The sequence below is a fragment of the Pocillopora damicornis genome, chromosome 7 (assembly GCF_964200805.1).
Source record: "Pocillopora damicornis chromosome 7, jaPocDami1.2, whole genome shotgun sequence".
NCBI lineage: Eukaryota > Metazoa > Cnidaria > Anthozoa > Scleractinia > Pocilloporidae > Pocillopora > Pocillopora damicornis.
The window spans coordinates 3,281,518-3,306,649 of NC_142676.1; the positions used below are offsets into that span (position 1 = coordinate 3,281,518).

Consider the following 25,132-nt stretch of genomic DNA (forward strand, 5'->3'; position numbering starts at 1 on the left):
GTTTGTTTTAAAATTAGGCATGTTATAACAGCCATTAAGTCAACGACAATTAATATACGGACATGTAGTTGGTTTATTATATTTGACTGCATATGAGTAAAAATGTAAGTCTTTCCAAAGCAGCCATGCGTGTCAAGGACTTGACAGCGATTTGCAACCGAACGAAACGAAAAACGACGCTGGAATTTGAACCCGGGCGTTTCCTTTGGAAAGCCCGAGTAATAAATAAACAATAGCTTATAGTAGTAGCACATTCTTGTTAAGCTTCTTTACTCTAATTCAGGTCAAATTAGAAATTGTGAGTGTTTTCTCTTAGCCTATATGTGACGGAAGGTCTCGGAATCGAACTCAGGACACAGCTTTGGGGAACTCCCCTCTCAAAACCGGGCTACATGCCCATGTGAGTCATCTAAAAATCGAACTGATTGAAGGAATGAGCATTTATAACATAGCGCGTGCTTGCTCTATATAAGTCTTGTTGAGCCGCTATGAACAAAATCTTTATTTACGCACACCCGTACCTAAATAAGATGACGTAAGAATTTTTGTTACCTGGCTTCAGAGTCTCCGTCCTGTTAAGCTGCAGCGCAGTTTTCCTTCTCTTTGAAATATGGACGAAACCAGCGAAGAACTGCCCAATTTTTCTATCGGCATTGACCTTTTAGGTCCTGATTCAACATGCAACAAAAATAAAGCGAAAAAATCTCGCAAGTTGCATGTTTCGCAAACTTGTCTTTATAACTTCGCGTCTTTGACTTTTAAAACATTTTTTAGTGACACTTGAGTTCATTTGGCTTTGATTTTCTCCATTTTCCCCGTAAATTTTGAGCTTTTCGTTCACAGTTATCAGTTAACTGACCTCCAATACTAGTTTTAGAAACATCCCTGCGACCCCTTTCAGAATATAACATATTTTATATAATTGTGTCAGTTCTTAAAATTAGATCTGAAATTGGGCCAAGATTTCTTCTGAAACATCTTACTTCCTAATGTGAATGTATGTTCACTGGCCCAATATATATTTGTATGTATAATTTTGTGAAAACTGAAACTCTGAGTTTGAATTCAGTTGGAGACAAATCCACCTTCGTAGGCGATGATGAAATATCTTGAATCATCTCTACTTGCAAAAAATGAAACAAACTTAAAGCCAATAATTGATACAATTTCGAGTTGACAAATTACCATTTATAGCTCATTCAGCCGAACTGCAGAACGGCCAATAAACCTTTATTTATTTTTACCAGGAAACTTATATCCCTTTGAAGACTTTGAAAGGTTTTACCAATGTGCTACGACAAAAATTCAGACGAAACCTTCGGCAGAATTTTAAATTTATCATTGGGAAAACTTTTCTTCAAAATAAGGCCCGATGAGAAAGTTTGTGAAAGTTTCGAGTGAGATATGGTGTTGATAAGCACGATTAAAATTTTTCAAAGAAAAGAGAATTACACAACCCCGTAGGGCTCGTGCAATTTGGAGTCTTTAAAAAATTTTTAAGTGCTTAATTACACCAAATTTCGCGAGAAATTGTTATTACTTATTAATAATTTACACGAAAAAGCATCAAAGAAAGTCAGAACACGAAATTTTGACAGCGCGCGCTGTTTGTAATTTGCACTCGTGTTGAAAGTTTGCACTCGTGTTAAATAAAAAATGTAATCGTTTTCAGCCAATCAGAAGCGTGTAATTCTTTGATGTATACCATAAATGGCAAAATGGCATGATCTATACTATAACATAATGTATACTACAAATGGCATGATCACCGAAGTCGTCGAATGTCACGAATTTTCCAATCTCAGGCGCAGTGAGATAAAAATATTCCTCTTTCAATATAAGACTGTTTGTAAGTGTGGGATAAAAAGGTGAACTTGTGTTACGACATTGGCATTTCTGCAAAGAAGCAAATAGGTGCCATTCTGAAAGATAAATTTTTTTAGTGTTATCCAAATCTTCAGGGTCGCTTCTCTTTCGAAGCTGGCTTCAAAACGATATTGCAGACTCCTCTGTGTGCTTCTTCAGCTGTTGTTTCGTATCAGCGAGTATTTCTGCAGCCATTTTAGACATTCTATTTTTCTCGCATGAAACAATAGGAGTTAGTATTAAGTATATATTCCCCACGAGTGCCTGATTTTTGTATCTAGGTGAAAAAGCCTGCTATCTATGAGTCAAGAGACTCAGAGGAAAAGGGAAAAAGAATGGGCTTATGGAAAACTGTTTCGCGGAATATTAAGGACGCAGACATGGACAGAATAACAGGATCGAAAAATCCCTCTGCATAGCAACCCTAAGAGACAGAAAATGATTTGTTTGTTTGTTTTTTCGAAATTGTGATAAAGATTAAAATCCGAACAATAGATTTTCCAAAAACTTTCAATTCAAGGAAAATTTTAAACCAGAAAAAGGCTTTATCCTGGGAAATTTGTCTGGTTTTGTATCTCTATCAGAGCACTAGTGAATGGGTGAACGCTACCGGCGTTTTTCAAATTTGAAGATGTAAGAAGGATTTGAAAGCGCGCATTATGAAGATTGCTTAATTCTCGGAAAGTCTAATTGACTCTTCTCTGGAGAAGAGCTCCCGTCATCACTTCCCAAAAGAGACACAACACTACTCGGAATAAAATAACCAAACATCGGCCGATGAAAGAATGAAACATTGCGGTGCTGCTTGGATCTAATGCTATTTCATTGGGTTACCAGTTTGCGTGGGTAGGTGAACCTTGCTGCTGTGCTCGTCTGTCCTTAAATGCGGATGTTAATACAATTAAAGGTGGTCTGGATTGTTGTCTTAATACTTCCTGGAAGCCATATTTTTCCACGGACATCAGCCTAATATCAATGGTGTTTGGATTTCCAAAGAGCATATTGCTCGCTTCTCATTCTCAATTAACCATAAAAACGCTTTCTACTCTCATTTACCAGGCATCATGTATGTAAGATGAAGATGCAGGGTTGCTTTCTTTTTAAAGATCCCGCGCGGCAGTGTTTAAATCAAACATGTAGTTGAATTTCTCTTGCATTTGTTATCAGTCTACGGTTAATTTGTTTCCGCCCTTTTATATTCCCTACATTTCATGGCCGCAAAAGTATTGGAGAGGGAGAATCTTTGCCAAGAAATAGGAGTTTTACTATTTCCTCTCGATTAGATGTGTTTTTTCGGCTGTTGAGGTTTAGATTTCAGGGGAAAAATTTTGTTAAGCCGGATGAAAATCGCGTTGAGTGTAAACTTGTCATTTTAAAAATTGTCAGCCTAAATGAAACTTTTTATAAAGTAAAGTGATATCAGAATTGGAACCTCTCAACGCTTCTTAAACTTTGATTTATGTCTCAGAAAATTACCGAAAACATCTCGAATAAAATTGCAGTCTTTGATGTATATACCACTAATTAAAAAACACATCTTTTAAGATTTTGGAAAACGCTTTTATTTACTAAATTTTCCAAAGTCTGAATCACTCTGAATCTAATCTTTACATCTGAATGAACTTTCCGTGTGTTTCTTTGGTTTCAATGAACCAAAATGTAACCCATGGCTTTAATGTGTTTATCTCCATTATCCGGTGAACGAGCAGCCTCGTTTCCACACGTGTTATTGTCATCAAATTGCCCTCCTGTACCAAAGCCAATCCTGGAGTCGCAGGAGTCGCATTTATTCTGGTTGTTAGTAGCGATGCCGATTCTTGCTTTGGAGTAATGAGACTCGCCACACATAACATTAAATCCTTCCTTGTTACAGTCAAACTGTAACGAAGCCTTTGGGCCAATGAGTGTCTTCCACGAGTCACGACCCAACGAGGTGTTTCGGTACCTTCCGTCAGCGATCAATGTGTAAAGAGAGGTGGCCTTCATATTGATTACAATGAAGCTGATCTGTTCACCGATCTTCATACCGAGACAGATCTTTGAGAAGGATGTGCCCCAGTAAGTAGGCAACTTGGTCTCTTTTGAGTCGAATCCAGTCTCTCCTCCAGCAGTGTTGTATTCAGTTTTATCACTCCAGTAACCAGAATCATAGTGAAAGGTACTCTGGGAGAATAATTTATAAGATGATTTATATTTATTACTGGTTTTTTAATTATCCACCATATCATCGTGATCGTTTTTAGAAAGTTTGAGACGATCCCTCCCCCAACCCACTTGACATATAATATCTTTCCTCTCAGTCAAGGAGATGTCAGCCGGAGACATGAACAGAGAGCGGAAGTCGCCCTCGTTGTCAATAAGTCAGTCAGCACCTGTGGAGAAATATTTCTCAAGTGTTCGATCATGGCACACAATCGATAAAAAATCGATTCTGCATTGTACCTTGTTGCCGTTAATCTTCATGACTGGCGTCCATCCTCCATGTCCACATCCAAAATCTCCCATGTGACAAAGAACTTTAATTGGCTGTGAGCCCAGATGAAGGGAAACCAGTTTACTCGTATTTGATCTGTTAAAGTTGAGTTCGAGAAGGTAAGGAAGCAATTATTTATCTTTATTAAACAAATTTATAACATTAATATTTTCGCGGTAAACTCTATGAAACATTATATGCTGGTCCAAAGGGATTCCAACCACCTGGTCACATCTGTGTCTTCAGCGTCTTAGGTGAGGAAATTACAAGATAAATCGGTTTAAAAGAGCAAGCAGTTATTGTCACTTACTTGGATGCATCATATACCTCCTTGCATGATTTTACAGCTGGAAGATAAAAAGATGATCTGAGAAATACATTATATCGCTAGAAACGGAAAAGAAGTGAAAAGTGTGGTTTTTAGGTAACAGCCTCGAAATGAATGTGTTCGAGCTCATGTTAGGGTTTGTATTCGAAATGGACTTCGAGTTGGTATCTCAAGTTATGTCTCTAGTAAATAGTTTAGTCAATTCAGTTTAAACGCAGGTTAATGGTTTAATACCGCACAGTAAAACCTTTTTAGAGTCTGAGATGTGGGAAGGGTCTTCATCAGCTCCAAAGTGAAAGCTCTGCTTTCTTTTTGGAATTTATACATGAGCATCTGATGATATTTGAAGTGAGCTTGGTTGTAATAATTTGCAAATAATCATTCTGTGGCGGTGGGGGTTGTTACATGCACCCGTGGACCCCTTCCCTGAGCAATGCCTCTGAACTTTGGAGGTGTGGACTTATTCTGAGTAAAAATATAGAATGGTATTGCACAATTAAAAAACAAAAAAAAAAGAAACGTTGTCAATGTCAGTGGAATCACAGCAAATTAAGAAAGCGTACAAACCTTTCTCACAATATTCTCCGAAAAAGCCATTTTTACATACACATTCAAACGAGTGATCTCTGTGGCTTGTCACACAGCTACCACCGTTATGGCATGGGGAGGAAAAACATGGAGACTACCAAAAGAAGATGAAAAAAACTTTCACATACCACTCTCATCAATTGAATAGATACGAGTCACTTCTTCGCCTTTACGGCCAGAAATATTAAGTGACAAGGAACTTAAATTCATAGAAATTAAACTACACTGTATTTTATTGTGTGTTGGAAAGAGCCCTACCATAATGGAAATGTGATGCGAAGTGCTATTTTCTCTGAATTCCTCAGGAAATCTATGCTTATGAGAGGACAGCAACTCACACCAAATCTTTGCATCGCGTTTCTTTGCCACCGCCAAGTTTATCGACCAGCATGAAGGATTCCTCAGGCATGAAAAGATGCATTCGAAGTCATCGAATGCCGCGAATGTTCCAACCTTAGGCGCAGTGAGATAAAAGTATTCGTCTATTGATAAAAGACTTTGTTTGAAAGTCTTGGATGAAAAGGTGAACTTTTGCTTCAAAACCGGTGTTCCTGCAAGGAAACAGGAAATATCAATGAAAACAATATTGCAGACTCACTGTATGATTCTTCAAATTCCGCGCCACAATATTTTAAACTATACCACTGGCTATGTCCACTCAGGAGATGATGTCTTGTGTGTATTTTCATAACAGCAGCGATGGCTGCTATCGGTGCTCTCTGAACCCTAAGACATATTTTAATTACGGACGATTTAAAAGCATGTAATTAAAGGAATGTTTGATTTGCCAATAGGCAAAAGAAATCTTACCTCCTGGAGGAGATGTCCCATCATCATGTCCCAAAAGAGACAACGGTACTCCGAATAACATGACGAAATAACGGCATATAAAACGATGAAACATTACGGTGCTCTCTGGATCTGATGTGGTTTGACTCAGTTATGAGTTGCGTGGGTGGAAGAACCGTGCTGCTGTGGTAGACTTTGTTCTTCTGCCCTTTTTTGGGGGGTATCAATGCAGTTTATCGAGATCTTGATAATATTTTACACACGCTGAAATGCTCATTTAATTCCTGCGGACCTCGGCAGAATATCAACGTTTTCGGAATTTCAGAAAGCGAGGTGTTCGGTTCTTGTTGTTGCCTAACAGGAAAACGCTTTTTACTGACATTTACCAAGCGTGCTGCATGTGTAATTATGAAATTTCTCCTCTTAACCTATATATCCCGCCGGTGATATAGCCTCAAAATTTAATTTTTTGCAGTGTTTAAATTAAACTTGTGAATGAAGTGCTCTTGCGCTTGTCATTCTACTTATTTGAAATAACAACAACTTTCTTTCCGTCCTTAAATGCAATCCTGAGCTACGAAAACAAGCCGACCGAACGTTTTAGTTTTCTTTTCGCGAATTTTTAGCTTCAAAAAAATTATCGACAGGATAAAAAAGTTAGAATTTGCCCTTTTCCTTTATATCAAATGAAATTTGTTTGGCTCTTGAAGTTTAGAAATCTGGTAAGAAAACGTTATCCCGAGCTGAGAAAATCGCTTTGAGGTGAGTTCCTAATAAACTAATCGAAGGTAAAAGATTATAATTTCATGTCAAAAGGTGAAACAGCTTATTATTTTTTTTTTTTAAAGATAGAAGGAATTTCATATCAGTATTGAAAACTATAATAGCCTTTTAAAATTTGATGTATGTCTCTAGTAGTTACCGTTTAAGCTGGCTGCACCGTGTCATTTAGAGTTGAGACAAATGAGTCACATTGTCACCTTTTCACTTATGATGTCAGTTACAAAAAGCCATTCAAGGAAGATTTTAAATTAAGATATGAAAAGGTTACCGGAGATGAAAAATTGTTTGCAATTGCTCCCTTACTGCTGAAAGCTAAGTATGTATATTTCATTAAATTCTTATTTCAATAAGGAAATTTTAGCCATAAGCATAGAAATCGTTCAGCTCCAAGGTTTAATGCGTATATTCGCTATACTTTCCTCAGGTTCGCTGATCTAAAAAGAAATTGTTCATAGAACGACTGTGATCACACGCGCGTGTATCATACGGGGCATGCTTCAGATCACGTAAATTGCCTCAAGATACAAAACAAACCAAATGAAACGTAAGCATTTCAGATGAAAGAAAATCCACCAATCCATCATTCCATCAACAATTAATGATTCAATTCATGAATGAATAAAAAAGCAATAGTTTATTATTTATTGTAATGGCACATTCAGGTCGAATTAGAAACATGGCCAGAAATCTGTGACAGTCAGCGGTTTGAAACGGGGGCTCGTGTATCGAAAAAAATTCCTACTACGCATGCGTTCTTGCATCAGATTACATACAGCAAATTATGGCGAGCGGCGTAAGGGATTCGAGCAAGAATAGCCGCGGTTTATTTCTTCAATTACACAATGTTTCTTCTGCGGACCTTCTTTGGGATGAAAAAAAAAGTAGAAAAAGGAAAGCTAATGTTTCTTCTGATTATTTTGCCGTGGAAAGGTTAATCTCGAGGAGGACATCACATGGAACGGTGAGTTCACAATTTGCCCTGGTCTACGATATATGTCATTAATTTTCTTACATGCTAAAGTTTTATAATTAAAATCTTCAGGTTCAATATTTGGTGAAATGGAAGGGATACAGCGCGTTTCATAATAGTTGGGAAGATGAAGATAACTTGACTACCGATCTTATTAGGTATTTATTGTTGTATCATTTTTTCAAACTGTACTTAAATTACCATTACAATTGAACATGCTGAAATACGGAATTAACAAGAGAGATGCACTCGTATAAGTTCATTTATAGAAAGGTTTATACTTAACTAATTTTTTTTCACCAATAATACACGCAGTGATTGCTGCTTTTCTTTTTCTTCTGCCTTTGCATTGCTTTGAGTATTACTTGTTCATAGACAACCCCTCTTACAATGTTTCCATTTTCATTATTTTTCTTACAGAACTTATGACAAGCCAATTGTTGATAAAGAGAGGCTAACTCGAAACGTTGATAACCTGAGGTTATCAGTCCTCTTTAAATTAAGAAGTAAATCAAGGTCTAATGCTATTTTGGACTTTGATCATGATTGTTTTCGTTTTTTGTTTTATGGTAAAGGAAGGGAGGGAAGGGAGAAGGGGTATACTTTGTTAGATAAGGATGATTTTAAAAAATGTGATTTACCAGAAAACTGGGATAGGGTTATTGATTGTAATGGGGATGGGGTAAGGGTTAAATATCCATTTAAAATTAGATTGTTTTTAGCAAAATCACCAAAAACATATTCTATTATAAATGGGAAAATTCAAGAAGATCAGAGAATGTTAATTGAGAGACTATCAATTGATTTCAGTCGCCAACCTGTAACTATTCAATCATAGATATTATAAACAGAAAGTGAAATTGAAATTAACTGTAATGGCTTTAGGGACTGTAAGGGGTTCCACCTGAACGCAAAAGCTGATAAGAATATGACCAACAAGTGAGTTGAATGTACAAAATATACATGGCCCCTATCTAATAACCCTAGGCTTAATCCACAGTATGAATTTGCTTGAAATTGCTTTTATTTACAAAGTTAATTATAATTTTGTTGAGTTGATGTGTTTTCACTGCACTCTTTGCTTGTCATGTAGCTTTTCATGTGAGTTTGTTTATATAATTTTGAATGTGTAAGGGAGTCCCCCCTTAGAGTAACTAAAGCCATTTCATGCTCCCAGAATACTAAATATTCCATATTTTCTCATTGACAAATTTCCTCCAGTTGTTTAATTAGTTCAGCCTTGGTTTTGTTGCTGAATCCTCTCGCATTTCTCTTCTTTAATTCTTCTTTCAATTGCTTCACTGTCATATGAGAACAGCTAGTGTCAGTGGTAGTGGACTCAGGGAGGGGATGTTCATTTTGAGCTTCAATAGATTGCTGGAGAGGATCTTGACTTAAATTTACTCGTGCCTTTTTTCGGTTTTCTTTAATTTCAACATCCCAGTAGCTCTCCTTGCGCTTCATGTAATTGCGTACTTCCCGCTCGTGTTCTTTAAGCTCCCACTGACGTTGCTCTTTTCGCAGAACATCTCCTGCAGAATCCCACTTGTTGGACTTTCTCAGAATTATTGCATGTGCTACATCATTGTTCTTTTCAACTCCTTGCCCTGTAAATATTTTGACTGAGTGGTGGAGCTCAAAGAACTTGGGAATGTGTGCAACCATAATGTGCATGTATTGGGTAACTCTGGCTTTCTCATACCCTTCTCTTTTGCCATTTAGACTGACAAAAAGAGAAATCCACTCTTTGGCTTTCATGAAAAATTCTGTGGGGTCTTTCTCAGGGTTCCAGTCATTGACAACTTTGTAAATTTCTGCAAACTCTGTCTAGACTGCAACCACAGTTGATGCTGTTTCTGGGTGGAGAATGCTATGTAGCTTACTGGGAAGGTCAGCTAAAAGGATCTTTTTGTCTTTTCCAAAGAGACTTGTCCAGTCATGTTTCCCGCTGCCTTTCCCATCTGCATTTCTTTGTTCCCACGCATCAAAAGAAACACCACAAGATTTGATTACCCTAATAAGGCTTTTTAGGTGTAATCCTGTTGCTGCCCCCTTTTTATGGTCTAAGTCATCATCTTTATCCCAGTCAAGGCACTCCTGCACTAGATTTCCAATCAAAATATCTGTGATTCTCAGCATTAAGTGCAGCTTGTCTACCACTATACGATCCAGTGGTATATTTAGTATAGGTTGTTTATCACAACAGTAATTATCTCTGGATTTTTTAGACATTTCAAACATTTCTTTCAGTGTTCTTGCTAAGGGGGGAGTGTTATAACTTGTATAGTCATTGTTGATTCTCCAGCGATCATTTTTGTGTGTTTTACACCAGGCACAAGCATAATTAGATGTTGCCCCCTTCAGTCCAAGCATCAGTAAAATAAATTTATAATCACCACCAAGATATAATTCAGTTTGAATCTCTTGGCCATCCACATTCATTTTACCTTTGGCAGTCAAGTCATTTACCTCATTGAATAAACTCTGGAATGACTCTTTTATTGTGTGGTAACTCTCGGTTCCATTGACTATGCCAAGAGTTCTGTTTCCTTTTGCAGACATTACGGACTCCTCTGTTTGCAGAATGGAAAATGAAAGTAAAATAAAATTTGAATTTCTTGTCATTCTGGCACCATCACCATTGATTTTGATTTTGATTTTATCAGTGATGGGGTCAAAGTCACTGTTTTGCTTCAGGAAATCAGAGATATGTATTTTAAACACTGTTTCAGCAGAAGTTACTTTGGCCCCTTCAAACTTAGCATTTAGAGGTTCAATTTTGCACATTTTGTTCAGTTGATCACTGCATTGTTTGACCAAGTAGGACCTTGGTAGACTATCAGTGATCATGGAAATTTCGTGGTAAAATGAATCCCCCACACAAAATTTGTCCAGTAAGAAGAGGATTTTTTCAACATTCTCTTTTTCATGTGTGGACAAGGTACTATACTTTCTTTCTCCTGCTTGAGTGGGTAAATCTTGACAGTTGGGTTTACTTGTTATGTTGTGAACCACATCACTGTCTGATTCTTTGACAGTTAACCCAACTAGTTCAACACCAAAGGAAGAGCAGAACCAGAGAGCAGCTTCAGCTCGTGAAATAAAAGTTTTCAAGGTCCTGAACTTATTTTTCACAGTTGAAAGAGGTTTTCCCTGGTATGAACTAACTCCCACAGAATTTTCCAATGATGCAATATAATCTTCAAGCTCTTTGTTTGTTTTCTGGGTTTGGGTTTCATTTTCCTTTTGGTTCACTGCCAGCACCATTTCCTTATAGATTCTTTCCTTCTCCAACTCTAAATCTTCATAGGCCTTTTTCCAATCTTGTAGCTCATTTTGTATGTTTTCAATTTCTTGATAGAGTTCATGTACAGGTTTTGTTTGACCCTCCATAACATGAAACTTTCGGACTCGGTTATCCAACTCTTTTCTTGCCCTGCCCTTAGTTTTTTTGTAATCTAATGAAATTTTATAAGCAATATTTAACAAAGCTTCATCGATTCCATCTCGTATATTTTCATCATCGCTAAAGGCAAAGCATTGCCCGAATGTGCACTTTTCCACCAAATCTATGTAGCTGAACCTTTTTGCCGTGGGTGAGTTTTCTGCTGCGCTTGTAGAAGGAGAATTTGCCTCTATCTCTTCACATCCGCTTGACAAATCTTGACCGGAAGTGTCACGCGACAGAACGTTTCGTTCTTGAACAGTTTTATGCCATTCTCTAAAAAGAGGATAAGGAATTTCCAAAGTAAAAAGCACTCTTTTCTCTTTTTCCCTCGCCTCATATCTTAATTCCGGTTGAGTGAATTTGATTGCATCCTTAAAACGCGAGCAACATTGACTAAATTCGTCGCTCATTTTACTTGCAAATTTTCGGAGATTGTGTAACGCCATTGCACAATTTATTAAAGGCACGGTTACATAGGTCAAGTAAAGCATTTTGGGATTCAAGATGGAGGACGAATGGCTAGAAACTACGGTTGACGGTCGACTAAAAACATGGCGTTTTCCCGAAATTTTTCTTGGGTTTTAAAAATGGCGTCACATTGAGAACTATTTAGCAGTATTTGGGCCGTTTTTCCACCAAGTTTGGAACCGATTTAGTGGCTTCAATGGCTCCTATTTTTGCACTATAAATGAAGTTTAGCATGTGAACAAATCAGTTCGATCTGGAAGAACATTCCTGTGTACCCGTGAAGTGGGTTGATTTTCGACAATTTATGCTACCTTCGGACAGTTATTAAGAAAATGTATGGCGGAGTGCGAGGATTTCTACGTCCAACAAAAATTGCTTCGGGAACCGGTTTAACACATGCAAATGCACACAGAGCACGCAGCGAAAGGTTGTACATATAATCCACTTTATTTTGCGATCTGGAAGAACTTGTCTCCTCTGGCGGTTGTAACACAGGAGCAATTATTAAAAGAAGGTTAGCTGAAAGCGCACTGTTTTCCTTGTAGTGATTTTGCGACTCGTTTGTAACCTAAGACCGAGTTCGACATCGATGCGCGTGCGTGGCGGCCATGCTGTCACGGATTTCTGGCCATGTTGTGAGTGTTTTTTTTCAACCCACATGTAAGTGGAGGTCTCGGAATTGAACCCAGGCCACATTTTTGGGAAATGCTTTTCTCAAAACCGTGCTATGCCTTTTACCTATATAAATCATTTAAAAATCTATCTGGTTAGGGTAGAGTATGCAATGAACCCCTTTGATACGTCTTTAATTCTTATTTTCGCTGAAGCATGGGGTGTTACGAAACTTTTGATCAGCAGACTGCGGAACCTCCAGAGCCAGTGGGACCTGTGGAACCTTCGGAACCACCCGAACCTGCGGAATCATTAATTTTTGGAAAAAAATTGTAATGAAATAAAACATAACCTAAAAATACCTCGACGCTGTTCAAAATTCCGTTTTCGGGTATAAAGAAGGTAACGTTAAAGGAGAAATATGTTTTTTCTCTACCTTGACGTCCAACCACAGGAAGTCCAAGTTCACACAGTGAGCTTCTGCGAATACGCCAATATGTTCACGTTGTGCGATGGGTGAAATACATGGATTTGCATGGCAATACTGAAACAGTCACGCTCTAGAACTTTTAAAAGTTCTGGTCTAGTTTTGAATAAGAACAAATTTACCCCGCTTAAATGGTTGTTCCTTTGTATCGTGTAAATTTTTGGGATGATTTAGGACAATTTAACTCGGCTGTAGTTGATCTGCTTTGCCCCCTACATAATCCTTTCCGAGATACATCTGTGAGTGACGCCAACCAAACGAATCCACTGGAAGAAAAACGCTGTAAATTCACTCTCAAACTCCTTGATCGCATCGAAATTCTACAAGTATCACGAGCGATGATGTTAATTTACGCTCGTGTTCCCCATTGTGGGTTACGTACAATTAACTGATTCCAGCCTTAAGTCCGGTTCAAACGGTCATGATAGTTGATGGTAGTTTCAACTATAGCGCGCGTTTGAACACAAACTCTTGTATGCGTTATCATCGACTGTCATCAACCATCATCAGCTATCATGTATTTTGGACATCTTCAAATTTGACGTGATAGTTGATAATAGTTTTTGGTTTTTTGAACGAGAAGAATATAAGGAATGATAGTTTTTTCGGTCACCAGCTTTGCCACAAACGGGCTCAAATCGAAATGGAAAATGGTCAAATGACTAAAATGGCTGTAAAAATTTCGCAAAATGGTTCGTATTTCATTCTCATCATCTTCTGGTAGGCTTCAGTGTCTTCAACTCGTATTCTCTTGACTAAAATTTCAAATTCCACCGGGAAATTGCTGACCTCAGCGTGCGCCATATTTGTTTAAAATTACGCGGTTCCGCGGTCTGCTGATCCACAGCTAAGTAACATCCCTCAGCATATTTGTTTTAGAATTAATGTGTTATATCAGCCGTTAAGTCAACGCTAAAAAATATACGGACATGTAGATGGTTCATTACATTTGACTGCAGATGAGTAAAAATTTGAGTCTTTCTGAAGCATTCTCCCAGATATTGCGATTGGTAAGAAGTAGTGTTTTTCGCCAAAAAATTCTTGGCTTGTTTCAGATAATGACTTTCACTAAGTTTGTCGAAACGTCAGACACTGTTTTTATTGTTACTATTTTTTTTTTTCATTTTTCATTTCATACGCTTTTTTCGAATACTGTTGTCAAGAACAGCATTTGTTTTATTACAATTTAGGGCAATGAAACCTTCTGCTAAGTTATGAAAACCACTCATTGTAACGCGAATTCTACCCAAAGATAGATGTTTAGAAATGTCGAAGATCCTTTGTAAGGTAGACCACCTAGATTTACTAGTAACCTAACGGTGGTCTGGCGGCGTGCATCACCAGTGATAAAAATTCCAATTTCTCAATATCGCTATTTTGAAAACAATTTTTTCTTTATGGATTTCAGAGAAGCCCATCGTTAGTTGTAAAGTAATTTAGTAGGATGCAAGGAGTAGCTCTATTGGGTAGTACAGCTCATTCCGAAATTAAGAAACTGCGATGCTGCGTCGGTGGGAGAGTATAACAGGGTAATTTAGTTTTATCAACTGAGTTGATAACGAAAATTGGCCACCGGAAAGAGTTTCAAAGCTGACGTTTCGAGCGTTAGCCCTTCGTCAGAGCCATTGATTCCGAAATTAGATCTATTTGCGACCGAAAGTAACCTGCATGTCATTGAAATGTATAATCTGCAACATGAAAGGCGATCAGTTGGATGAAATCTGCCTGCGTGATGCCAAAGTTAATAAAAGTAAAATAGTAATATTAATAATAATGAAAAGAGATACGCAAAAAAAAAAGCAAAAACTAAAAACATATTACTCGTTTTTCCAATGTGTAGGCAAATGATAGAGAATCGAACGTTTTCGTCAGCGTCTTGTATTTCGTTATTTATTTATCACACATAGAAACAAGGTCAGTGACTCTCCTATTTCATAAAATGTTGATCTCTCCTTAAAACGTTACAATAATGTACCAGGTTTCAGCGGAAATTCACACAAGCTTATCTTAATTCAACATTTCATTTCACGCACAGAAATGTTCTGCGCCCTCTCGGAAAAAAAAGTTAATCACCTTTGCTTGTCTCAGAGCTTCATTGTAACCGTCAATCTTCCAAATAAGAGTTGTTGTGTGCAATAATTCCATGGCTTCCTTTAGCTTTGATTCTGTGTTGTTCAGCTTGACTTCTCTAAACCCATACTTCACTTCTGTTTCACGCAAATTGACGCTAACTAAGTCAAGATGGACTCTTGTGGCAGATTCTAGATGAGATTCTGCTGCTTGTCGTTGAATCTACAAGAATTGAAGAATCTCTTATTACATATCCTCTTCAATACAGTACTCGGATTTCTTGTCATCAAATGTTAGTTCCAGGGAGTCATTAAATGAGTTTGGTCAAATACTGAGAGAATTTATCGGTTTTTATTCTCAAACAGATGAAAGTGGACAGTGGGACTGTCTATTTCAGCTGTGAACATTTGAAATATGGATTTCTACATGAAGTTTTGAAAACTGGGAGAACAAGAATTTCTATTTTTCGCATTAATTTCAAGTGGTTCTGTTCCCGAAGTCTTTGAAGCCCAAAATCACGGCAATTTTCCATTGGTAGCCTTTATGCAGCAACCTTCAACACGACACGTAAAAAAAAAAAAAAAAGTAGGAAGTGGAGGGAATTTCTCTGTGTGGCGTATAGTTAATCAGCGTTACTTTGGGAACATTTGCTTGATGCAATATAGCTCAGAGTGACTAGAATGCGGTTGCATGCATAGATGTATGGACTGCTGGATTCATATACTTCCTGGTGATTTCATTTATCTTGGAAACAGCCATGTAACACTTTACTCTAAACATCTACGACTTTGTTTTTTTTCACCTTCGTTTGACAGCTCATATGCGCACATGGACAGGAAATTATACTTAGCAGACATTCTTCTTCACTGTGAGTTGAAACCTGAATCACGTAAAACAAATGAATAAATTCACGAACAAAAGGGATGGAAATATTCGTCGAACATCGTCTACTTTTTGCAAAGTTAAACGAATATTCGTTTGTACCTTTGGTTGTCGGTTGCGCGTATCTCCCGACTGATAAACAAAGGGTAGTGCCGCGTAGTTTTAAAAGGAATCCGTAGTTGAAGATAAGTTTGGTCATTTTAAAGTAGAGTACGGGTATGGATAATATACAGAAAGAGAGAATTACCAGAAAAAGGATTGGCCACTTTACAGCGCTGGAATTAACTTGATTTAATTTTCAAAGCAAATCGGACAAATCTAAATCTTGGCTTATAGCACTTTTACCAGATTTGTGGCATACAGTGTTCAAATTTATTTTGAAGATGCTGATAAATTAATAAACAACATATAAATCTTACTTTCTTTGAATTGGTTTCTTTTGAAGCTGAAAGAAAATTTATCCATCGGGTTACGAGCTCTTGATTACTTCTTAGACTGTCTTCAGATTTTCCACGAGGAAAATTTTGAGAATGGGTCGCTTAATGATACGCTAGTTCGTGGTAGTTTAAGCAATTTTTTCTGAGGTGAAAAATTTTTATCAATTACTCGTTGAGGAGGTATTGATAGCGGCGGATGTCTATCGCTGTTTCATCAACCTTCGAAATGTTATATAGCTGACAGCATTAACTATTTTAATGATTGAAAATTGATTTGGCAAAATATTTCATGCTTTTAATGATCTGGTTATGATGCCCTGTTAAAGGATGTAAACTTTAAGTGGGAGGGATAATGAATATCAATAAGAATATGTATTGAAACAGAAAACGAGATTACAAGGATCCATTATCAGAAGGATTTTGTTTATCATAAACTTGTACCTTCTGATGTATTCCTCAAGGCAATCTTTAAAAACTCTGTGGCCACATCTCGTTTGAATTGGCTCTTTAAGGGGCAAATGACATATCAAATACTACAAATCTTGATCAACGGCTTCCACAAAGTCCTCGTCATAGCCTTCTGGGCGGTGTTCATCTGTTGTAGATTCCGCCATGATCAAAACCTTCGGTATATAAATCAGACAACGAGCCCTTCAAAATACACGTTGATTTGACCTTTGATACAAATTGTTGATGTAACGAATCATATATGATCTCCTGACCGCTGAATTCACGAAAAATCTGCTTTTGTCTCGCAATCGTTGTAACGTGCTCCTCTTAACCAACATAAGAACACAGAGCACCTTTCCAGTCCGCAAATCGGCATGTTTCTTTTTATCAGTTCCTGGTGTCAGGTTTGCCTATACCTGAGCTGAGCAGAATATTATCTGTGTTAAATGTTTTGGAAAAAGTGAGCGTAGCTCAGTGAGAAGACAGCTCACAAAGGAGGACATAAGTGTCTATGCTTTTATCGATTGGTCGATGTGGACTAAAAAGGATTTTCTAATGCTTCCCATTAATCTAAACGTTTAATTAGGCGGCATTAAAATATCTCGTGGTTTAATATTTTTCCTCGCAGTGTCATGAACTCTTTTTATTCGTGATATTTGAAAGGTGTTAGCGGTGGATCGGAGGCGGGAGTAACCGAACCGAAAGCTGGACGCGTTGAAATTGCAATGTTGATTTCCGCTAATCAGAAGTTTGCTTCTCAGGTCGTTATGAGCGCTACTTAAGCAGTAGTGAAATTAAAGCCTTAAAAAGTTAGGCTGGTATCGGATTTGAACCTATGACCTCTGCGATACCGGTGTTCCTGTGTTCAGTCAGTCTTGTACCAGTACAGGCTAACCTTTTCACAAAACTGACTGGTGAACGGTACGAAAGCAAGGCAAAATGTCGAAAATCAAATCGGCATCTGAGCCTTCGGAGGCATTTACAGTACTGCTGCGTGCGAACTGAGCGGGAAAAATCTGCACTCCGAATGACTTTGACTACTGACAATTTATTTTTGGGTGTTTTTCGATAAAGCTACATAGAGGAAAATTCTTCCCTTACAAGTAGATGTAGAAATAAAGGGGTAAAAGTTTTGATCGATTCATCTCCATATGACAAAACGAATTTGTTCAAGCAACGCACTTCCCTCAAGTTTGCTTTTTTTTTCAACAGATAGTTTAGATAGTTTAGTTTAGATAGTTTAGATAGTTTATTATCAAGAACCTTGCAGCCACAGGCTGAATTACGTTTGATTTACAATAAAATATATACTACAAAAAATACATGGCTAAGAAGAACTAATTAAAAAGACAAAAATATATAATTAAGAGGAAAACAATATTACATCATTGCTTTATGGACATAGTGATGGATAAAACTATTTCGAGTACGAATGGTGTGGAGGCGCCGTGTAGTAAAAGAGTGCTGACTCCTTAAATTGACTTCGCACTCATTCTTGGGAGGTAGTAAGCTATAGAGCTTGTGCAAGGGATTAGACAGGATGGAATTAAAAAGCTTATCACATAAGAACTCGCGGCGGTTGTGTAAGGGAACTAGACCAGTCAAAAGAAGCGCCTCATTGTACGAACAATCTGGATAGATAATACGTAAAGCTCGCCTTTGACATCTCTCAAGATCTACTGAAAGGTATTGCGGGAGGCTATGATGATAAACAGGGCATGCATATTCAGTGACAGGCCTAATACAAGTCAAATAGAAGAGCAAAAGTTCCTCCGACTTGACTTGTGCACGCTTAAGCTGACGCAAAAAATACAGGCGCTTGTTTACTTTCTTTACAACTTCGGATACGTGATTATTCCACGTAAGATCGCAAGATATCTGCAAACCTAAGATCTTTGCTTGCTCTACACACTCTAAGTCCTGATCATTAACCTTAATTGGATCAAAGTTCTTTCTAGAGTGACTGAATGTTATGCGCAGTTCCTTGCACTTGGTTTCATTTAATTGGAACTTGTCAGCAGAAGCTTGCGTCGCGAGTTCGTCAACCGCTTGTTGGACTTTGCTGACCTCAGACTTCATGACTGTTTCAGAAATAGTGGAAACAGTCATGAAGTCTGAGGTCAGCAAAGTCCAACAAGCGGTTGACGAACTCGCGACGCAAGCTTCTGCTGACAAGATCCATTTTATCTAATGTCTTTTCAAAGTCATCACCTACACCACCGAAAATTGTCGCATGAAAGTACAGAGAAGAGAGCTCAACCAGCACGTGACCGTTACGTGCCAGTGGAGAATTCTTAAATGCGACTACTGTTGTGAGCCGCACCTAGAGTGTCGCATGCAGGTAGGTGTTACCTAACTGGGAGACAAGGTTCCCATAGTTAGTATCCAAATGAAGTAATATGCATTGTTTTATCCGTTTTTTATTAAAATGTTTTAATATTTGTCCATTTTTATGAGATACCTATTCAGGAACACATCGAAAAGCGCAGCAAGTTTCCAGTAACTTGTCCCAACAACTGCGGTCGTTCAGTTCTCAGAGAAATGGTAAGAACACAATTTAATCTAAAAGCAATTTGGATTTATTTGAATACGGCGCTAATAGCAGGTTTTTAAAATCAAAATTAGATCATAGGGAGAACACATGTTATATATCAAATGAATGATAACGCGACCGCTTTTAGCTTGGTACATTTTGAAATTAGTCAGAACTTGTGCACTCATCATTCCAGAATAGTTGGTACCCAGGAGTAAACCAAAATGTCGTCACGTCACGTCACGCAATCTTTGAAAAAAACTGAAACTTTGGTCGTTAAAAAGGTACTCGAGGCAAATCTTATTTTGCCTTTTTAGGACCTAAAACGAATTTCGCTTTTTAAAAAATTAGCTTTGGAGCTCTGCTTGTGAGATCTGTCGAATATAAATTTTGCCTGTCAGTCAACCTTTATTGAAATTGTTTGAAAGTGAGTTGAAAATGCAAGCAAATAGTGATGAACGGCCGAGCTTTTTAACGCCATATTACTGATGCCGGAATTTATATTTAGAGGATAGAATAGACCTTGACCTTTTGGATGATAAGGAATGAAATTTACAATCCATATACGGACTTATCCCTCAGTTTTCCGTTAAATCACAGGTTCCAAATCATATCGTAGACGATTGTCATCTGTCAGTAATCCCTTGCCCTTATTGTGAGATGGGATGCGAAATGCAGGTATGTAGACACATACGTACAGGCCAATGTCTTTTAAAAGTTTTGATATTTTAATAATGTAGGATTGCAACCGTTTTGCAATTAAGTGTTTGTTTAATTAGCTTATATATTATTCACTGAGGAAGGAAGAGCCAGCATTTTATTTCCATGGTTAGGGATGAAACATCTATAGCAAATTTTATCATTTGTTTTTGTTGTAGGTTCGGTGACGAGAAGTAGACTCGCATCTTCATTCTTCCGTGAAAAGTTACGTGACAGCAGATAAGTTAAAAGAAACGAATGTCAAACTCAACAGCGCGAAGGAGATTACAAATATCCTGATGAAAAACCTTAACTTCCTTCAGAGACGCTATAAAGAATCATCACCTTTCACTGTAATTTGATTGCAATACCATTTGTTTGTTAAGAGGATCCACAGTATACGGTCCTCATAGCCTATATTCATCGGTGCTGTAAAGCATGACTGTAAGTTTCTTATCGTAAAAAAGGTTGTGGTTTGTCATCGTTGTTAATTACACTTTCATCAAAAGAGAAATGTAATCGTTTGTCTCACGATGTGGTCACTTCGGATGTGGATCGCCACGTTTTCACCGCATACTGCTTATCTTCTTTAGGCGATGGGGTTTGAATTGAGTACGCGTAACCTTTATGCTGCAGCTGTTGTGCATTGTGTTGCTGGAAAATTCAGTTAGGACGAAGATTGTGTCATGCAGATAACTTTATTAGATATGCAGATAGTGAAAATCTCATGACATAATTCTACATTATCGAGTTTTCCCTCGAAATCGGTGCTGTTGTCAAGTTTTACTTTCAAATGTATCGGCGAACGATTTGAGTCTTACCTAACAATTACTTTTGCCAAAGCAAATGTGCAAGCAACATTGCTGCCTAACGAGACAATCGAAAAAAGACTCAAATAAAATTGAAAAGTCATGGATGTATACAACGAAAAAAAAAACATCTTTTAAGATTTTTGAAAAAGCCTTTTTTATTAATAACTAAATCTCTCTGAATCTAATCTTAACATTTAAATAAACTGTCCGCGTTTTTCTTTGCTTTCAATGAACCAAAATGTAACCAATGGCTTTAATGTGTTTATCTCCATTATCCGGTGTCTGCGAAGCCTCGTTTCCACATGTGTTAGAGTCATCATATTGCCCTCCTGTACCAAACCCAATCCTGGAGTCGCAAGAGCGGCAATGATTCTGGTTGTTAGTAGCGATGCCGATTCTTGCTTTGGAAAAAACAGACCTATCACAGATAACATTGAACCCTTCTGTGTTACAGTTATGCTGCAACGAGGCCTCAGAGCCAATAAGCTTCTTCCACGTGTCACGACCCAATGAGGTACTTCGGTATTTCCCCTCAGCGATCAATGAGTAAAGAGAGCTGGCCTTCATGTTGATTACAATGAACCTGATCTGTTCACCGATCTTCATACCGAGACATATCTTTGAGAAGGATGTGTTCCAATAAGTAGGTAACTTGGTCTCTTGTGAGTCGAATCCAGTCTCCCCTCCAGCGGTGTTGTATTCAGTTTTATTACTCCAGTAACCAGAATCATAATGGAAGGTATTCTGGGAGAATAGTTTATTATATGATATGAATTCATAACTGGTTTACCACCGTATTATCCTGCTCGTTTTAGGACAGTTTGAGACAATTATAATATTTCTATTCCCAAGTTAGCTTTTTGTTCCGCACCAGAATCTACTTTAAAATTGCTTTCAGTTAGCAAGAAGAGGCAATGAATATAAGCTGGTGATCATGAAATATGTATGACTTGGTGAAGTAACGTGTAACATTATTTCGTTATCAATAGTCATACAGTGTCAATCGGAGCCAATTTAGGGAGCAGTCATTTTTCATCACCAGGGAGGGACTAGAGGAGTTTTATCGTGTCACTATGATATATTTGATTCCCCTCTCATTGGCGGTCAAATTTATGTGGTTCCCCCTTTATTCTGTGTTAGTGACAATTGATCCCCGCTCGTTCCCCTCGAAAACTATGTGATTCCCAAAAATCCTACGACCCACCCATCTCTCCTCCCCCCCCCCCCCTCCCCAACCAATTTGAAAAATAGTGTCTGTCCACTTAGTCAAGGAGATGTCAGCCGGAGACACGAACAGAGAGCGGAAGTCGCCCTGGTTGTCAATAAGTCAGTCAGCACCTGTGAAAAAAAATATCTCTCAAGTGGTCGATCATGACACGCAGTAGAAAATCAATTCCGCATCATACCTTGTTGCCGTTAATCTTCATTACTGGCGTCCATCCTCCATATCCGCATCCAAATTCTCCCATGTGACAAAGAACTGTCGTTGGCTGTGAGCCCAGATGAAGGGAAACCAATTTACTCGTATTTGATCTGTTAAAGCGGAGTTTGAGAAGGTAAGGAAGGCATTACCCCTCTTCATTGAACAAATTTATAACTTTAATAATTTCGAGGTAAACTCTATGAAATATTATTTGCGGGTCCCAAGTAATTCCAACCGCCTAGTCACATCTGCGTCTCCAGCGTCATAGGTGAGGAAATTATGGGATAATTCGGTTTGAAAGGGGAAGCAGTCATTGCCACTTACTTGGATGCATTATATGCCTCCTGGCATGATTTTACAGCTAGAAGATAAAAAGATGACCTTAGAAATACATTACATCGTTAGGAACGGAAAGGAAGTGAAAAGTGTGGTTATGTGATAGCAGCCTCGAAATAAATGTGTTCGCTTAATGGAGAGGCTCTTGTGAAAGTGGCAAGAATTTATTTGGAAAATTGTGCTCCTCTTAGAAGTATCCTCGATGCGCGAGGAAATCGCAAACTATCGAATCTGGATTCGATCTCGTTTAGAGTCTGAGTTCTGTTTTCCAATTTGGAATTCCTACACTAGCATCTGATTGATATTTGAAGTGAGCTTAGTTGCATTAGTTGTGTATATAATCATTCTGTAGGACTGGGGATTGTCATATGCACCCGTGGACTCCTCCCCTGAGCAATACCTCTGTACGTTGGAGGTGTGGGCTTATTCTGAATAAAAATATGAAATGGTGTTGCAAAATTCAAGACCAGAAAAAGAAAAGGAAAACGTTGTCAATATCAATGGAATCATAGTAAATTAAGAAAGGGTACAAACCTTTCTCGCAATATTCTCCAACAAATCCATTTTTACATACACATTCAAACGAGTAACCTATGTGGCTTGTCACACAGCTACCGCCGTTATGGCATGGAGAGGAAAAACATGGAGACTACCAAAAGAAGAAGGACAAAACTTTTACAAACCACACTTATTGATTGAATAGAGACGAGGCACTTCACCTTTACGGCCGGAAATGTTTCGTGTCGAAGAATTTAACTTCATAGAAATTAAACTACTCTGTATTACGATAGTCAGTGTTTTGGAAAAAGTCAAGTCAATTTAGATAACAAAACAAGCCCCACCATAATGGAAACGTGATGTGAAGTCCTATTTTCTCTGAATTCCTCAGGAAGTCTATGCTTATGAGAAGACAGCAGCTCACACCAAATCTTTGCATGGCGCTTCCTTGCCACTGCCAAGTTTACTGACGAGCATGAAGGATTCCTTAGGCATAAAAAGATGCATTCGTAGTCGTCGAATGCCAACGATGTTCCAATCTTAGGTGCAGTGAGATAAAAATATCCATCTATTGATAAAAGACTTTGTCTGAAAGTCTGGGATGAAACGGTGAACTTTTGCTCCAAAACCGGTGTTCCTGCAAGGAAATAGCAATTGTAGACGTCTTTTCAAGTTTGGCAAAAATTTTACAGGGTTGCGCCGCCTTCGTAACTGGCTCCAAAACAGTGTTGCAGACTCACTGTGTCATTCTTCAAATCCTGTGCTAAAACATTTTGAACTATACCATTGGTTATTTCCACGAGATGATATCTTACGTGAATGTCTATAACAGCACCGATGGCTGCTATCAGTGCGCTTTGAATCCTAAGACATATTTCAATCGCAGACGAATTAAAAGCGTGTAGTTAAAGAAATGTTTAGCTTGCGTATAGGCAAACGAAATCTTACCACCTGGAGAAGACATCCCATAATTATATCCCAAAAGAGACAACGGTACTCCGAATAACATGGCGAAACAACGGTATATAAAACGATGAAACATTACGGTGCTCTCTGAATCTGATGTGGTTTGACTCAGTTACCAGTTGCGTGGGTGGGAGAACCATGCTGCTGCGATAAACTTTGTTCTTCCGTCCATCTTTTTGGTTATCAATACAATTTATCGAGATCTTGTTTATCTTTTACACTAATTGAAAAGCCTATTTAATTTCTGCGGCACTCAGCAAAATATCAAAGTTTTTGGAATTTCAGAAAGCAGTGTGTTCGGTCATTATTATTGCCTAACAGAAAAACGCTTTTTATCGTCATTTACCAGGCGTGCGGCGTGTGCAGTTAAGACCTTTCTCCTTTTAACTGATATACTCGCCAGTAATGTAGCCTCAAAATTTAATTTTTTGCTGTGTTTGAATTAAACTTGTGAATGAAGTGCTCTAGACTGATCTGAAATAACACTTTCTTTCCGTCCTAAAATGCAATCCCGATCGAACGTTCAAGTCTTTTTGGCAAATTTCTGAAAGCAAAAATATTAGCGACAAGATCAAGAAATTGGAATTTGACTTTTTCCTCCATATCAGAGTTTGGAGTTTTGGAAAGAAAACGTTCTCCCATTATCCTGTTTTCCTGAGCCGGAGAAAAATCGCTTTGAATCGAAACTTTCCAGTTTTGGTGATAAAAAAATTGAAAGCATGAGATTTTAATTTCTTGTTGAAAGACAAAACGATTTTTTTTTGAAAGGTAGAAGCAATCAAATATCAAAATCGTTAACTTAATAGCCTTTTAAAATTTGATTTATTTCTCCGGTAATAACCGTTTAGAATGGCATCACCATGTAATTTAGACTTGAGACAAATGAGACACATTGTCAGCCTTGAGGAAAGCTGTCACTTTTTCACTGAATGATGCAGTCACAAAATCCCAATCAAGGAAGTCTTTAATAAAGATATCAAAAGATAACCGGAGATGAAAAAAATCGTCTGCGATCACTTCCTCACTGCTGATAGCTAACTTTCAATATATTTCATTAACGTCTCCTTTGAATAGGGAGCTTTCAGTTTCAAGAGCGAAAAAGATTTAAAACGCTTATTGTGGGATTAGCCCTTAATCCTCTTACCTACCAACCGCGCTCGACTTATAAATATCCTAATGTGATTATGCAACAGTTCAGTTGACCTCAGGCCCTG

At 37.9% G+C, this 25,132-nt stretch overlaps 4 protein-coding genes across 5 annotated transcripts; 1 reads left to right on the forward strand and 3 right to left on the reverse strand.

Annotated features, from left to right (window-relative positions):
- Nucleotides 1-3,404: 3,404 nt before the first annotated feature.
- Nucleotides 3,405-7,272, reverse strand: LOC113683306 (uncharacterized). Its single transcript, XM_089211522.1, has 6 exons — nucleotides 6,066-7,272; nucleotides 5,514-5,806; nucleotides 5,235-5,349; nucleotides 4,650-4,686; nucleotides 4,309-4,435; nucleotides 3,405-4,029 (listed from the first exon to the last, which is right to left on the reverse strand). Exons 1-6 carry the CDS (start codon nucleotides 6,157-6,159, stop codon nucleotides 3,511-3,513), a joined length of 1,185 nt encoding a protein of 394 aa, XP_089067648.1. The 5' UTR covers nucleotides 6,160-7,272; the 3' UTR covers nucleotides 3,405-3,510.
- A 233-nt stretch (nucleotides 7,273-7,505) lies between these two features.
- LOC149042074 (uncharacterized) lies at nucleotides 7,506-10,293 on the forward strand. The gene is made up of 3 exons (XM_089211544.1): nucleotides 7,506-7,788; nucleotides 7,870-7,955; nucleotides 8,218-10,293. Exons 1-3 carry the CDS (start codon nucleotides 7,609-7,611, stop codon nucleotides 8,633-8,635), a joined length of 684 nt encoding a protein of 227 aa, XP_089067670.1. The 5' UTR covers nucleotides 7,506-7,608; the 3' UTR covers nucleotides 8,636-10,293.
- LOC149042075 (uncharacterized) lies at nucleotides 8,869-12,348 on the reverse strand. The gene has a single exon (XM_089211489.1). The coding sequence runs from the start codon at nucleotides 11,734-11,736 to the stop codon at nucleotides 9,625-9,627; it is 2,112 nt and encodes a 703-aa protein (XP_089067615.1). The 5' UTR covers nucleotides 11,737-12,348; the 3' UTR covers nucleotides 8,869-9,624.
- A 56-nt stretch (nucleotides 12,349-12,404) lies between these two features.
- On the reverse strand, nucleotides 12,405-24,953 carry LOC149042076 (uncharacterized). Of its 2 annotated transcripts, none has more exons than XM_089211520.1 (6): nucleotides 23,901-24,953; nucleotides 23,297-23,589; nucleotides 22,989-23,103; nucleotides 22,443-22,479; nucleotides 22,102-22,228; nucleotides 12,405-15,104 (listed from the first exon to the last, which is right to left on the reverse strand). In XM_089211520.1, the coding sequence occupies exons 1-6, from the start codon at nucleotides 23,992-23,994 to the stop codon at nucleotides 14,838-14,840; spliced, it is 933 nt and encodes a 310-aa protein (XP_089067646.1). In that variant the 5' UTR covers nucleotides 23,995-24,953; the 3' UTR covers nucleotides 12,405-14,837. The 2 variants fall into 2 exon arrangements, with proteins under 2 accessions (XP_089067646.1, XP_089067644.1); XM_089211518.1 differs by lacking the exon at nucleotides 12,405-15,104 and adding an exon at nucleotides 20,566-21,439 and having other exon boundaries at nucleotides 23,901-24,660.
- Nucleotides 24,954-25,132: the final 179 nt, after the last annotated feature.